The sequence below is a fragment of the Eupeodes corollae genome, chromosome 1 (assembly GCF_945859685.1).
Source record: "Eupeodes corollae chromosome 1, idEupCoro1.1, whole genome shotgun sequence".
Lineage (NCBI taxonomy): Eukaryota > Metazoa > Arthropoda > Insecta > Diptera > Syrphidae > Eupeodes > Eupeodes corollae.
Window position 1 is genome coordinate 126,752,106 of NC_079147.1, and position 15,769 is coordinate 126,767,874.

Consider the following 15,769-nt stretch of genomic DNA (forward strand, 5'->3'; position numbering starts at 1 on the left):
GGTTTTAAGTCCTTAACATGCCACGTTCCTCGCTCTTTACCGCGATCATCTATTAAGAGATATGTCCAAGGTGACATTCTCTTGCTGACCTTGAATGGTCCTACAAATTTGGTCGCCAACTTCGCCGCGAAATAATTTGCTGCATCGGACAGCGCAAAGTTCCTACGCCAAACGAGATCACCCGTGTGATATTGCGCGTCCCTCCTACGTAAATTATAAGTCTTAGCAGCCTTCTTTCCCGCTGCTTCCAACTTCCTAGCTATATCCTCTCTCAGTTTCCGAAACTGCCTATCCATTTCCGTTCTATCTGGGTCCCTATCGCTATCCCTAATCCCTACATCATGGCCACTAGTTACCATGTTCCTACCGAAATTTGCGAAGTATGGCGACACACCTAAAACCTCATGTTGCGAAGTTCGGATTGCACAGGCCACTTTTGCCAGTTGCGAATCCCAACTCCGCTGGTTTTCCGAAACATACGCTCGGAGCGTAGTCTTTATGATTTGGTTTATCCGTTCCGCCGGATTCGCTTGTGGATGATAATTCGCCGTAAACCGAAGTTGTGACCCGTACGCTTCGCTTAGCGTTTTCAGTTCCTTGCCACGGAACTGGGGACCGTTGTCACAGACGATCCACTTAGGAATCCCGAAAAGAAGAAACACGTTTTCTTCCAACTCCCGACATACCGCTTTTGCCGTTGCGGACCGTAACGCGAACAACAAATGGAATTTTGTAAAATAGTCGACGACCGTCAAAATATAAACAAATCCTCGCGACGATTTTGGTAATGGACCCACCAAGTCCACGCAAATCATTTCCCACGGTTGGGAATTGCCTACTCGTTCGGTCATTAGACCAGCTGGCTTTTCGTTCACCGGTTTCACACTTTGGCAAATTTTACAGTTCCTAACATACCTCGTAATATCACTCCTCATTTTGGGCCAGTAATATTTTTCTGCTACTCTAGCAAAAGTTTTCTTAACGCCCATATGTCCTGAAAGCGGAGCATCATGGCACTCGTTAAGGATTCTCGTCCGATCACTTTTCCCTAACACTAACTTCCACTCCTCACCGCTATTATGAACGACTATATGGTTCAAACTAACGTGTTTATAGAGCCGCCCATTCTCAACTCGCCAAGATGGGTATTCTAACGGGCTCTTTTCTACCTGCGATTTCATTTTAATCACCCAAGGGTCCGAATCCGCTTCAGAGACACCAGCTACTTCTGGAACTCCTCGCGACAACATATCAGGAACGACATGTTCTTTGCCCTTTCTATGGATGATCTTGAAATCAAATTGTTGGAGCCGAATGGCCCAACGAGCTAATCTACCCTGCGGATCCTTAAGGTTGCTTAGCCAGACCAAAGAGTGATGATCAGTTACGACTGTAAATCGAACACCTTCGAGATACGGCCGCAACTTTTCAATCGCCCAAAGGACCGCTAAACATTCCTTTTCGGTCGTAGAGTAGTTCCTTTCATTCCTATTCAATGACCGACTTAAGTAACAAATGGCTTTTTCGCCATCCTCGAACTCCTGAGATAATACGGCCCCGATGCCATAGTCCGACGCATCTGTTTGTACAACAAACGGCCTTGAAAAATCCGGACATGTCAGAATCGGTGCCGTAACCAAACACTCTTTGGCTTTCCTGAAACTCTCCTCACATTCTTGTGTCCACTCAAATTTCTTACCTTTCTTCAAGAGATCGGTAAGAGGCCTAACCAAAATTGCAAAATTTGGTACAAACCTACGGTACCACGAAATTGTCCCTACAAAACTCCTAATTTCCTTCACGTTTTTCGGTGCAGGAATCCTAATCATGCTTTCCACTTTTTCTGGGTCAACATGAAGCCCGTTCCTATCAACTACATACCCTAGAAATTTTAAAGAAGGCCTACAAAAATTACACTTTTCCCTACCTACTTTTAAACCTGCTTCTCCTAACCTTTTAAAAACTTCTTTTAAAATTTCTAGGTGCCTATCGAAAGAATCGGTGACGATGATAATGTCATCCAAGTACACAAAGACGAACGGTTCTAAGTCAGGACCTAAAACGTCGTCAATAAACCTTTGCCAAGTTGCCGGGGAATTGTGCAAGCCGAAAGGCATCCTGCAAAATTGATACAGGCCACGCCCTGGCACGGTAAAGGCTGTGTACTTGCGCGATTCTTTTTCCATTGGAATCTGCCAATAAGCAGATTTAATGTCTAAGGAAGACAAGTACTTCGCGTTTCGAAGCTTGTCTAAAATAGCTGAAATAAATGGTAGTGGATAAGCATCCCTATCTGTAACCTCATTCAATTTCCTATAGTCAACACAGAACCGATAACTGCCATCTTTCTTCTTAACCAGAATAATCGGCGATGCCCAAGGACTCTTCGACTTCTCGATCACTCCAGCATCCAACATCTTCTGGAGCTCCTGATCAATATGTTTCTGAATCGCTGGCGAAACAGGGTAATATCGTTGTTTTATCGGTTCCGCAGACGTCCTAATCTTGTGCTCAACTAAGTTGGTGCACCCTAACCCTTCGGTCATTGATTTAAAAAGTTCTTCTAAAACTAATTCTAACTTCCTATTTTCAAAATCGTTCAAATCCGATTTTTCCCTAATCGCTACCATGTCTGTCATCGAAGCCAATCTCTCTTGGCTCGAAAAATTCCACACACCTGATCTCAAATCCGGGACTATGCCCGATAGTGTCCAAAAATCGGCACCCAAGATCAACTGGTGTGGAAGATTCGGAATGACCAGACATTCAATTAAAAAGGATTTGTTCTCAACCTCCACTGGTAGAGAAACAGATCCAGCTACATTTACACCTGCTCCATCTGCTAACGCTACTGACCCAACACTACTCTTTCCTAACGTTAGCCCTAACTGTTTAAAAATTTTCCACCCGTCACCACCCACAATGGTACGAGAGGCTCCTGAATCAAGAAGTCCTAAAAACTTGATTCCATAAACCCTAACTCCTAAATATGGTCTAGTGTCCCTACCATTTGCCGCTAACGTGAAACTCAGGTTAACTCCTACCCGCTGATCGTCAGCAGACGACCTTCCTATTGACGACGGACTCCTTGTAATGCTGACACAAGGGCCCGATTCCCATTTCCCGAACACCTACAGTCCCTTCTAAACACTCCTACAGCTCCACAACCGAAGCAACGTTTCTGAACGGTGCATCTCGAAGGTATATGTCCTTCCCTGTTACAATTGTGACACCTAACCGACTGCCTAAGTGGATTCTCGGAAACTGGAGCAACAGCCGCTACTCGGTGTTGTCCAGACGAACTAGGTTGGTAACCGCACTCCGGTTCCAACAAATTTTTGCTTCTAGAAGGTGGGGTAAAACTATCTACGTTCACCTTAAGCGTATCTAATTCCCTACCTAAGATAGCAAGTTCCTTAACCGTCTTTGGTTTGGCACTAGCTATCTGTACCTGATAGAAGGGATCTACATTTTTCCTTAAAATCGAAAGCATCCTTCCCTCTGACAAAGGTTCCGATAACCTTCGAAACAATGTCCTCATCGTGGTAAGATACGCGCCGAAAGTTTCATCCTTTCCCTGCGAACGCCGATTAATCTCCTCCAACAAGAGATCATCGTAATTCGCAGGAAGGAACTCCGCTTTGAGTTCCTTGACGAGTTCCTGCCAATCCACTAAATCTTCCCTAACCGACCTAAACCACATAAGTGCCCTACCAGCCCAAAACCGCTACGGTATTGCTCAGCTCAATATGAAAAAGTTAGGATTTATGAAGGATGAAAATAATGGTAGAATATTGAAGGAATTTATAGGATTGAAAGCTTAAATGTGTAGTATAGACATAGAAGATGCTGCACTAATAAAAAAGGCTAAGGGTGTTAAATCAGCAGCTGTGAAAAAAAGGCCTTTACAAAATTACAGAGTAAAATGTTTGTCTAAACACCATACTATATATACCGAATTTATAAACAAATTAAGTTTAAGTTGTTCTGATGACAAAAGATTTATATGTTCCAATAATAAAAATACAGTAGCTTGGAGTCATTATCGAATAGAACTTGAAAATAAAATATAAAACTTATCTTGTGGCAGTGGCCCACCTGCTGCATTCATTACAAATAAATGCATCTAAAGGGGTGTTTGATGTTAGCCCCCTACCAGCAATAATAGATACTTTTTTGTTAAATATTAAAATCTAATTAAATATAAATAAATATCGTAAAAAAAAAACAAATACGTCTTTTAATCAAACTCTTCTGAAATTCTCTTGCATTGTATATAATTCTAACCAGCGCAACCAACAGCGGTAAGTATTTTGGAATGCTAGTTCTTCTTATTTGATCTTAAGCATATGGACATCCTATTAAGAATATGTTTATCCAATGCACACATCAATTTTATATTGCATGCCGTGCAGATGCTTATGTTGTGCTATTCAAAAAATCCAACTATGAAAGTATATCCCACAACCAATTTATCACTGAAAATCCAATCCCAAAACTAATGTTGAAATGACAACAACTGAAAATTATTCCCAATTAGAATCAAGCAGTTGGATATGTATCCCAATATTTTTGCGTTCCGAACGTGAATTTTACGTTTTTGCGTTATAACGTAAACGTTTTTTTTACGTTTTCGCGTCGCGTTTTAACGTGAACGTGAATTCTACGTTTTAACGTGAATTTTACGTTTTTGCGTTTGCGTTTTCGTTTTGCGTTTGAACATGAACGTGAATTTCACGTTTTTGCGTTTTACGTTTCAACTTTTGCTAAGCATGGTCTAGAATCCAAAATAATACCGATATCTAACGTTCTCTAAGCATGGTCTAGAACCCAAAATAATACCTATATCTAACGTTTGATAAGCATGGTCTAGAACCCAAAATAATAAACGGTGATTTTTTAAGAGCTTGAGAACTTTTTTTAAGAAAAAAAACGCATAAAATTTGCAAAATTTCATCGATTCTTTATTTGAAACATTAGATTGGTCCATGACATTTACTTTTTGAAGATAATTTCATTTAAATGTTGACCGCGGCTGTGTCTTAGGTGGTCCATTCGGAAAGTCCAATTTTGGGTAACTTTTTCGAGCATTTCGGCCGGAATAGCCCGAATTTCTTCGGAAATGTTCTCTTCCAAAGCTGGAATAGTTTCTGGCTTATTTGTGTAGACTTTAGACTTGACGTAGCCCCACAAAAAATAGTCTAAAGGCGTCAAACCGCATGATCTTGGTGGCCAACTTACTGGTCCATTCCTTGAGATGAATTGTTCTCCGAAGTTTTCCCTCAAAATGGCCATAGAATCGCGAGCTGTGTGGCATGTAGCGCCATCTTTTTGAAACTACATGTCAACCGAGTTCAGTTCTTCCATTTTTGGCAACAAAAAGTTTGTTAGCATTGAACGATAGCGATCGCCATTCACCGTAACTTTGCGTCCAACAGCATCTTTGAAAAAATACGGTCCAATGATTCCACCAGCGTACAAACCACACCAAACAGTGCATTTTTCGGGATGTATGGGCAGTTCTTGAACGGCTTCTGGTTGCTCTTCACTCCAAATGTGGCAATTTTGCTTATTTACGTAGCCATTCAACCAGAAATGAGCCTCATCGCTGAACAAAATTTGTCGATAAAAAAGCGGATTTTCTGCCAACTTTTCTAGGGCCCATTCACTGAAAATTCGACGTTGTGGCAGATCGTTCGGCTTCAGTTCTTGCACGAGCTGTATTTTATACGGTTTTACACCAAGATCTTTGCGTAAAATCTTCCATGTGGTCGAATAACACAAACCCAATTGCTGCGAACGGCGACGAATCGACATTTCACGGTCTTCAGCAACACTCTCAGAAACAGACGCAATATTCTCTTCTGTATGCACTGTACGCATTCGTGTGGTTGGTTTAATGTCCAATAAAGTAAACTGAGTGCGAAACTTGGTCACAATCGCATTAATTGTTTGCTCACTTGGTCGATTATGTAGACCATAAATCGAACGTAAAGCGCGAAACACATTTCGAACCGAACACTGATTTTGGTAATAAAATTCAATGATTTGCAAGCGTTGCTCGTTAGTAAGTCTATTCATGATAAAATGTCAAAGCATACTGAGCATCTTTCTCTTTGACATCATGTCTGAAATCCCGCGTGATCTGTCAAATACTAATGCATGAAAATCCTAACCTCAGAAAAATCACCCTTTACCAGTATTTATCATAGTTCAGAACCCCAAATAATACCGGTATTTAGCATAGATCAGAACCCTGGTGATGCCGATGACGCCGCCGGTGTTCTTGTATTCTCTAGTTACAACTACTTACATAATTTTCAAGTTTTGAAAAATTACACTTTAAACCTTTTTTCAAACTTTTTTTTACACAAATTTTGGGCTTAAAACAATTTTTTTTCAAAAACTGTGCATAGCTTTGACTTGAATTAAAAACAAGCTAAGAGACAAAAGTTTTGGCTTTACAAAAATGTATAAAACTTAGTTGTAAATACTACCAATATTATTTAATAATTGTTATCCATTTAACGTACATATTTTGTTAAATTGTCCCTACCACCTTAACTGGGGGAGATAGACCCCCTCCTCCAATATTAAAAATGCTTGTTTTTAACTGTTCTATACAAATCCGTCATTAAACTTTGTCGCCTAAGTTACATACTCTCCCCACTTGAAATCTTTATCTGGTAAGGCGAAGTTAAATTTAATTGTATTAATAAGGAATAATGTACCTATAATAAAATACGAAAATTTGGGTTGCCCCTTGTCCCCTGTCTATATTGTCCCTCGTTCGTATTGAAATCTCTTCGAGATGTCAACAGAATGTAATGTAGGAATTCTTCCGAATGGAAACTAATGTATGTCCAATAATATTAAATAAATCCGAAAAAATTGTTGTAAGAAGTACTTGTGGTATGGTATAGTCCATATTTTAGCTAGCGCTTGTTGTAATGATGTGTTTTATAAAGTTATTAAAAAAGCGAAATTCAATTTGTTAGCATGTGCTAACTATTTAACTGGAAGTACTAAAAGAGATAAAAAAATCCTCACCACTAGTTTTTCAGGAATGTTTTTGTATGGTTAGATTACAATAATAATCCGCGCTACGACTGCAAGGTTAATCGCTGTGAGTGGGTTTTAAAGAAATAAGTTACTCTGAGACAAGCGAATGCTTAACGTACAATTCAAAAAAATCGATTGAGAAATCACCTTTACTCCTTGACATAGATGTTATACAAAAATATGGTTTTGGTAAAGTTCATGAAGCTCTTCGGGAAGAACGAGAATCACAAACTTCATGTTGTTCATGTAAAAATCATTTAAATACTCTAACCGATTATTTATTGAATGTTATTATTTATTAAATGTTCAGATTTTAAAATGGAACCCTCTATGTAGTTTCCAAGAATATCAACTGGCAGGAATTGCTGTTTATCATAGAAGTAGGCGTTCAAGAGTAGTTGGTCACTACAGCATTAATCAAGTAATCTGCGGAAAGTTGGTTGGAAAAAGATGGCTTTTTAAAAAAGCCAACGAAAATATCTATAAGTATTTCTGTCATCCCAGAAATGCTTGGTTATATAAAATCTTTTATCGTTTTAATACCATTCTTTTGATTTAGTACATTAAGGTATAATAACTTTTTATTTAATTATGTTTAAATAATTTATTAATAACTTTTTATTTAGGTAGGTTTAAATAATATTTATGCCATTCTGTTGTTGTTCGTTTTATTTTATTTGTTTCAATTTTGTTTTTGTTGTGACAGATAGTTTTCCCTAAGACCTATTATTTATATTAACAATTACTTAGCAATACTAGGAATATAATATTATAATAAAATTAAAAAAAAAAAAAGTTTATAAGTAAATAATTTAAAATATTTACGTTTACTTACATAAAATTGTACTAATATTTTTGTTTTATCGAAACTTAACAATATAAGAACGAGGATTATAGTGTGAAGAAGGATTTCAAAATTAAATCATATCCATATACTTTCTTATCTAAACAACAAACAACATGGCCCTTGAAGATAATGAACACATAAGGCAAAATTAATTAAAAAAAAATAAAAAATTATACTGCAAATATTAATCACGCTTATTTTGATTATATTATATATATTTCGATCGAAAGTTATTCCAATTCGAGAAGATTTTATTTTGATATTCGATCGATTCCAAAATTTGTTGAGTCAATCGAAAGTTCATTTAAAAAAAAGTAAGTAAACTTTGACTTTCGAATGATTCGAATCAAATGTCATTTTTGTGTCGTTCAGATATTTTCTGGTGAATAGCTAAAGAAAAATGCAGGTTTTAACAACTTTTTTACGATTATTAAACGAAATTGCTTTTATTGACGAGTTTTTTTTGTTACATTATAAAGGGCACATTCACATTCTAATTGGAGCAATAGAGAGCAAAAAGAAAACCTGATAAGGTTGATGAAGGAGGTTTTTCTGTAAGCCATGTAGATGCTGACATGTTCTCGTTCTTCGCCATTAGAATTAAGAAATAAAACTATTGCCATTGTTTACTTTGTCCAAAATAAGAAAAATTCAACGATTTGAAGTTTATAAATTTTGATTGTTTTCATTTCAATTGAAAGTGTGACCATGTGTGACGAACATACATACAATTTTAAACGGTACAGACAAAACATGAAAATTTAAACCAAAATGGTTCCGTTAGTTGAAAAATATTTTATTCCATGTCTTAAAAAAAAAATTTAATCAAGTTAAAATGTCAAATCATTAAGAATAGCTGATAAAATAAGGTTTATTACGGTTAATATTATGCAATTAATAATTTCCATCGAATCTCAAAATAAAAAGCTAAAAAGAAAATGTTATTTCATTAACAAATTATATGCTAAATTACTAATACGAATACCTTGTTCATTTCATTTACTTTCCATGACTTTTAAACACCCGTGAGATCATTTTTTGTACCTTTTTCATACCAAAAATAAATTTTAAGTAACACATCTCTGGAAAAATTTATATTTGAATGGAACTTTGAAACCTTTTAATCTGACTTTATTATATGCATACAAAAATATATTTTAAATGTGGGTTTCTGTAAAGGGGAGTGTGGGATGTTTTTTTGGATATTTATTTAAAGAGTCCGAATAAAATCTTTTGGTCTTTGCTGAAAGAATAAAGTTCTGTCTTAAAATTTTAAATTCTTTCAAGAGGAGGCACTATGGAGGGGAAACATAATTATTTTTGTTCGTCTTTAGCTATACCTGCTTATCGTTTTGGACAAAATTTGGACACGAACTTGGGACTTGGAACATTTTTTAATTTTTCATTTTTTAAAAAGGGGAGCAATGTATAGAACAACCTTGAACAATTTTCAAAAAATCGATTTTCGAAAAATAGGGGCTAGGTCAAAACCAGTTTTTTTTTGGGTATTTAAAAAAAAAGCTTTGGAACAATGCGGAACAAACCGGGAACAAACTGTAACCAAAATAGAAAAATCGAAAAAGAGTGGGGCTATCTTTCCGCACTCTTTAATGTTATCAATGGGAAGCAATAGTATAACTCGCGCAGAGCCATGGTCTGTTTTCTTTACATGTGTGTTCTATTCGACACTATAACGTAAGAACTTTTAAATCCTGTAGAATATATTATTGGTTAACTACATAAGACTACGAAAAGCTCACCACGTACCCGACGATATTTCAGTTGGTTCAGGTATATCCTGAACGAAATGAAGAGCTTTCAGACTTAGAACTAAAACATATGAACTATTACATTTATACTCACAATTTAGTAAGAAGGGAAAAATTACATAAAAATGCATTGTAGTTGACCTAAAATATAAGGCTTCTGTTGAATAAAGTACCATTGTTAACACAATTGAGCTGCATCCAATGATTACAATTCTAAAAAGATAATTAAAAATTGTTAGATTGCAAAAAAATTGTATAAATAAAGACTTACGGTTTATGATGTATAAATAATGTACAGTGCACCAATGCAATTGCTTTGAATATACAATACATTCCGATTAAGCGACAAATTGTATAATCCACTATAAGTATAAAAAGAAAAATTTTAAAAAGATCTAACATTGTTATTAAAGGGGAAAAAACGGTGCAGACATAGTAGGCTGATTTCGAGAATGACGAAAGTAAAAGTTGTGTGCTTTGCATACATTAAAAATTCACGCATCATTCTGAATGCAATTATAAACAGAAATATTAGACAATTTGTCATGTAAACCAGTAACAATTTGTCAGACCATCCGTTAAATCCGGAAGTTCTGATATTTTGGTAACTTGCTTATAATGTTGGACTCAAGTAACCAAAAAGTAAAAATATTCAAAGCAAAGCCTCATTCTATTCAAATAACAAATCAACCTCCAAAATCCATTTCCTATAACATTGTTCTATTTGTAATGTCGATGCATATATTTTCAATTTAAAAACAAAAATATTGGTTTGTTTTCAAGCAAAATTATTTTACTTTTACTGAGTTTTCTGTGGAAATGTTGCAATTTTGAGGGGAATTGTATCGCATATTTGAATAACTTTCTGAACCAGCTGTTCGGTTTAGCTTGCAGGCAAACCAGATGGCTACCGAGAATTTACATTTCTGTTTTTGGTCGAGTCTGCAATCTGTTGTGTCAGTTGTGTGTTCTTAGGTTTTGTTTTTTTTTTTTCATCTGCTCTTCTGTCTCGTATTAATCTTCTTCTTCTGTCTCGTGCAATCACTAATTGAGTTAAGTAACTCTAACTACAAAATATATTAAAATTTCTTCTCCGTCACGTAGTTGGCCAGTTTGTATGTCTAAGATCTCCGACATTTCTGAGAATTTCGAATTTTCAGAAGTGTCAACTAAATTTCATATTCAAATTTCTCAAGTTTTCTGTCAGAAATCTAAGGAATGAATTTTTGTGAATCAATTTCTTAAAAATTCTCTGTTGCACAATTCAAAAAAGATGAAAAGAAATGCAATACCTAATTTGATTGATAGGGGAGAATAAATGGTGAACTGTGCTCATATTTCATTCTCCTGCTCTGACAATGCGTTTAAGAAAATTCTCAGAAACGCTAGAAATATAAACTGGCCGAATGTTAAAATTGTAACTTCGTTGTCACTGATTTTAATGTTTCACGATCGTTATAGACATAAACTTTCTAAATAAAATTTAGTTGCTCATTTAGAATTTAAATATAATAAAAGTTACATAAATAAATATAAATATAAATATAAATATAAAAAAAAATAAAAACATAAATATAAATATAAATATAAATATAAATATAAATATAAATATAAATGTAAATATAAATATAAATATAAATATAAATATAAATATAAATATAAATATAAATATAAATATAAATATAAATATAAATATAAATATAAATATAAATATAAATATAAATATAAATATAAATATAAATATAAATATAAATATAAATATAAATATAAATATAAATATAAATATAAATATAAATATAAATATAAATATAAATATAAATATAAATATAAAAAAAAATAAAAACATAAATATAAATATAAATATAAATATAAATATAAATGTAAATATAAATATAAATATAAATATAAATATAAATATAAATATAAATATAAATATAAATATAAATATAAATATAAATATAAATATAAATATAAATATAAATATAAATATAAATATAAATATAAATATAAATATAAATATAAATATAAATATAAATATAAATATAAATATAAATATAAATATAAATATAAATATAAATATAAATATAAATATAAATATAAAAATAAATATAAGTATAAATATAAAAATAAATTTGAATATAAATATAAATACAAATATAAATATAAATATAAATATAAATATAAATATAAATATAAATATAAATATAAATATAAATATAAATATAAATATAAATATAAATATAAATATAAATGCAAATATAAATATAAATATAAATGTAAATATAAACATAAATAAAATATGTACAGTCCTGTCTGAACTAGGGCCTAACCCAGCAAACTTCTCCATCTAGGTTGGTCCCTTGCTAGATGTCTCCAGTTTTGCGCTCAAAGTTGGGTGAGGTCACTTTCCACTTGGGCGCTCCACTGCTTGCGCTGTCCTGTGGGTGTGGATTCGAAGACCTTCCTGGCCGGAGCATTGGTTTCCATGCGCTCTACGTGACCCAGCCATCTTAGTCGTTGGACTTTTACCTTTCTGACTCAGTCAACGTCGCTGTACAGCTCGTCGTTCCATCTTCTCCTCCACTCCCCTTCGATGCATACGGGACCGTTGATCACACGAAGAATTTTTCTCTCGAACCAGCATAAGGTGCTTTCATCTGCTTCTGTCATTTTCTTCTGCACCGTATAGCAGGACGGAGATGATTAGGGTCTTATATAGTGACACTTTGGTCCCTCGAGAGAGGATTTTACCACTCTATTACTTTCTTAGTCCAAAGAAACATCGGTTACCAAGAGTTATTCTGCGTCTTTTTTTTTATAATTAGCGAACACTAAAAGGGTTTTTATACCTTTAATATGCCAAAGACACAGTGTGAGCATTAGGAAAAGAGGGAAGGGTTGGATAGGAGGTGTCGGTGTACATTGGTTTTAAATTTCTGAACATTGCAATGACAGGGAAAGATAGAGCGTGGCAGGGCGTTCCACTTTCGCGTAGTACGGCTAAAAAAAGAATCTCTGTACTTCATAGTACGTCCGAAGTTGTGCTCAAGGGTAAACTGATGGGCATTCCTAGAAGCGCGGGTATTACGGTTAAATTGTTTAAGGGGAGGAATGCAACTGGCTATTTCACTAGAGCATAGTCCGTTAAAATAACGGTAAAAAAGGGTGAGGCAAGAAACCTTGCGTCGATGTTCGAGTAATGTAAACGAGTTGATGATGTTAATGTCACCAATCATTTTAAAAGCTCTTTTTTGAATACTGTCCAAGAGGCTTAAGTAATTTACTGGAGCACCAGCCCAGAGATGAGAGTTATATTCAAGTTTCGGACGTATATAGGTTTTGTAGATTGTAGCCAGATCAGACGGAGAAAAAAATTTCTTGCAACGTCTCAAAAAACCTAGACATCTTGCGGCATTTTTGGCAACATCGCGTATGTGATCGCTCCACAATAGTTGGTTGCTGATGCACATTCCGAGGATGTCAAGATTTTCTGTTTCGTTGATGCAAGTGCCACTCATAGATAGTGGCAAAGGCAATGCTGTGTAGGTCGGAATTTAATGAGCTAATCATATTTTGCCGTTGCAGTTCCACATCCGAAGAGGAGGGTTGTGAGTCTGGAAACGAATATGAAAAGCTAAGAGTGCTATCGTCAGCGAAACAATGTATTGGATTAGAAGTAGCAGACAGGAGATCATTTATAAAAATGAGGAAGAGGGTCGGAGACAAAACGGAGCCCTGGGGCACACCAGCGTTTATTTTATGAGTTTCAGACTTGAATCCGTCCAAAACAACTTGTATTGAACGGTTCGAAAGAAAATTTCTAATCCAACGAAGAAGAGATTCGTCGATACCGAAAGCACGCATTTTCGATAAGAGAGCAAGATGCCAAACTTTATAAAATGCCTTTGAAATATCAAGTGCAATAATCTTACTTTCTCCAAAACTATGTAAAGATCTGTTCCACTGTTCGGTGAGATGAACCATGAGATCACCAGTGGACCTATTGCTACGAAAGCCGTATTGCCGGTCATTAAGAAGCTTCCGTTCCTCAAGATATTTCTTAAGCTGATAATTAATCAGCGTTTCCATGACCTTAGAAAGAAGAGACGTTAGTGCTATCGGTCGGTAATTTGTGGGAGAAGAAGATTCGCCTTTTTTTGGAATTGGCTGAACAAATGCAGTTTTCCAACTACTCGGAACGAGCCCAGAAGAAAAGGATAGATGGAAAAGCTTACGCAGTGGTTTTGCTAGCGTGGAAGAACACCTCTTCAGAATAATAGCGGGGATACCATCTGGGCCAGCGGATTTATGAATGTTAAGATCTTTAAGAACTCTCGCCACAGTTCGATTGGTCCCATAGAATCATTTACGCGTTCAAGAACTGGGGGAGTCATGACACTATCTGGTAAGGTGGAATTTTCGGCGAACTGCCTTGCAAATAAGTTGGCTTTCTGATTTCAGCGCTTGTATTGTTTTCTGCGTTTACAGCGGAGCTTAGGCAGACGAAGTCCTTGACTACTTCAAAGTTACGTCTGTCGATGGTGACGTTTTGACCAAGACGTCGGTGTTGACTGCGGTTCCACTATGATGTTTCCACTTCCGTCTTTGCAGCCTTCCGTTTTAGGTTTATGCAGCTCTCGTTCTTTTATGCAGGCCGCGCCCTGCAACCAGGACAATTTTAATATCGTAGCTATTTTGTGTTAGAGCTCGAAGATTATATCTTTGGTGTTGTCGTCTTTCTGTTTTGTGGGGGTGTGCGCGCTTATCAGGCTAATGTTGTCGTATTTAGCCTTGATGCGTATGGTCATGAGGCAATCGTTGGTGCACCTACAGCTCAAGACTTCTCGCCTAAGTCTGGCTCCAAAGACAAAGCAAGAATCTCTGTACTTCATAGTACGTCCGAAGTTGGGCTCAAGGGTAAACTGATGGGCATTCCTAGAAGCGCGGGTATTACGGTTAAATTGTTTAAGGGGAGGAATGCAACTGGCTATTTCACTAGAGCATAGTCCGTTAAAATAACGGTAAAAAAGGGTGAGGCAAGAAACCTTGCGTCGATGTTCGAGTAAAATAAACGAGTTGATGATGTTAATGTCATCAATCATTTTAAAAGCTCTTTTTTGAATACTGTCCAAGAGGCTTAAGTAATTTACTGGAGCACCAGCCCAGAGATGAGAGTTATATTCAAGTTTCGGACGTATATAGGTTTTGTAGATTGTAGCCAGATCAGACGGAGAAAAAAATTTCTTGCGGCATTTTTGGCAACATCGCGTATGTGATCGCTCCACAATAGGTGGTTGCTGATGCACTTTCCGAGGATGTCAAGATTTTCTGTTTCGTTGATGCAAGTGCCACTCATAGATAGTGGCAAAGGCGGTTTATCTCGCTTTAACGATGCAAGACAGCATTGCGTTTTCGAAGCATTAAATTCCACACGATTTTTAATTCCCCATTGTACAATGCTGTGTAGGTCGGAATTTAATGAGCTAATCATATTTTGCCGTTGCAGTTCCACATCCGAAGAGGAGGGTTGTGAGTCTGGAAACGAATATGAAAAGCTAAGACTTCTCGCCTAAGTCTGGCTCCAAAGACAAAGCAAGTCTGTTAGGGGTCCTAACATTCCACGTGCATATCCGAAGTTTGTTGTCCTTAATGCACTTTCGTAGGGTGTCAACAGTAAATCCTTACGTATCCGACGCTTGTTGGTGCATCGCAACTAGAAGCCCTATAAGGTGTTCAATAAGTAGTTCAACCTTACTGGGGGTTGGAACGCAATCTCCAGTTGAGGTACTAGGCACCCGATGTTCAACACGGGGAGGTGAGAGTAGGAGTTGATAGACAGAGGTGGGTCCTCTTGAATGAACATGTCTACCATTTGAAAATTACTATGAGAAATCTAAGAAGTATAAATTAATAGTTATGATTTTTGTCTTCAAATTGATTTTTTTAAATTTGTATTTAAACTAACTAATAATAAGCATTTTGTTATTAAAAACTCAAAGAATATTTTTAAAAATAGTTGTAGGAACGATGATGGTCATCTGATGGCCTCTGATGTGATGTGTACATATAGGGGTTTTAATATGAAAGTAAA

General features: G+C 35.8%; 1 protein-coding gene across 1 annotated transcript in view; it reads right to left on the minus strand.

Moving 5' to 3' along the window:
- LOC129942531 (uncharacterized) overlaps positions 1-15,769 on the minus strand; it is a 145,441-nt gene that overhangs the window by 43,169 nt on the left and 86,503 nt on the right. Inside the window, exons 2-3 of the mRNA XM_056051514.1 lie at positions 9,950-10,040; positions 9,773-9,891 (exon numbers count right to left, since the gene is read on the minus strand). Of these exons, the coding sequence (XP_055907489.1) occupies positions 9,773-9,891; positions 9,950-10,040 (210 nt within the window). The remainder of the gene's footprint in view (positions 1-9,772; positions 9,892-9,949; positions 10,041-15,769) is intronic.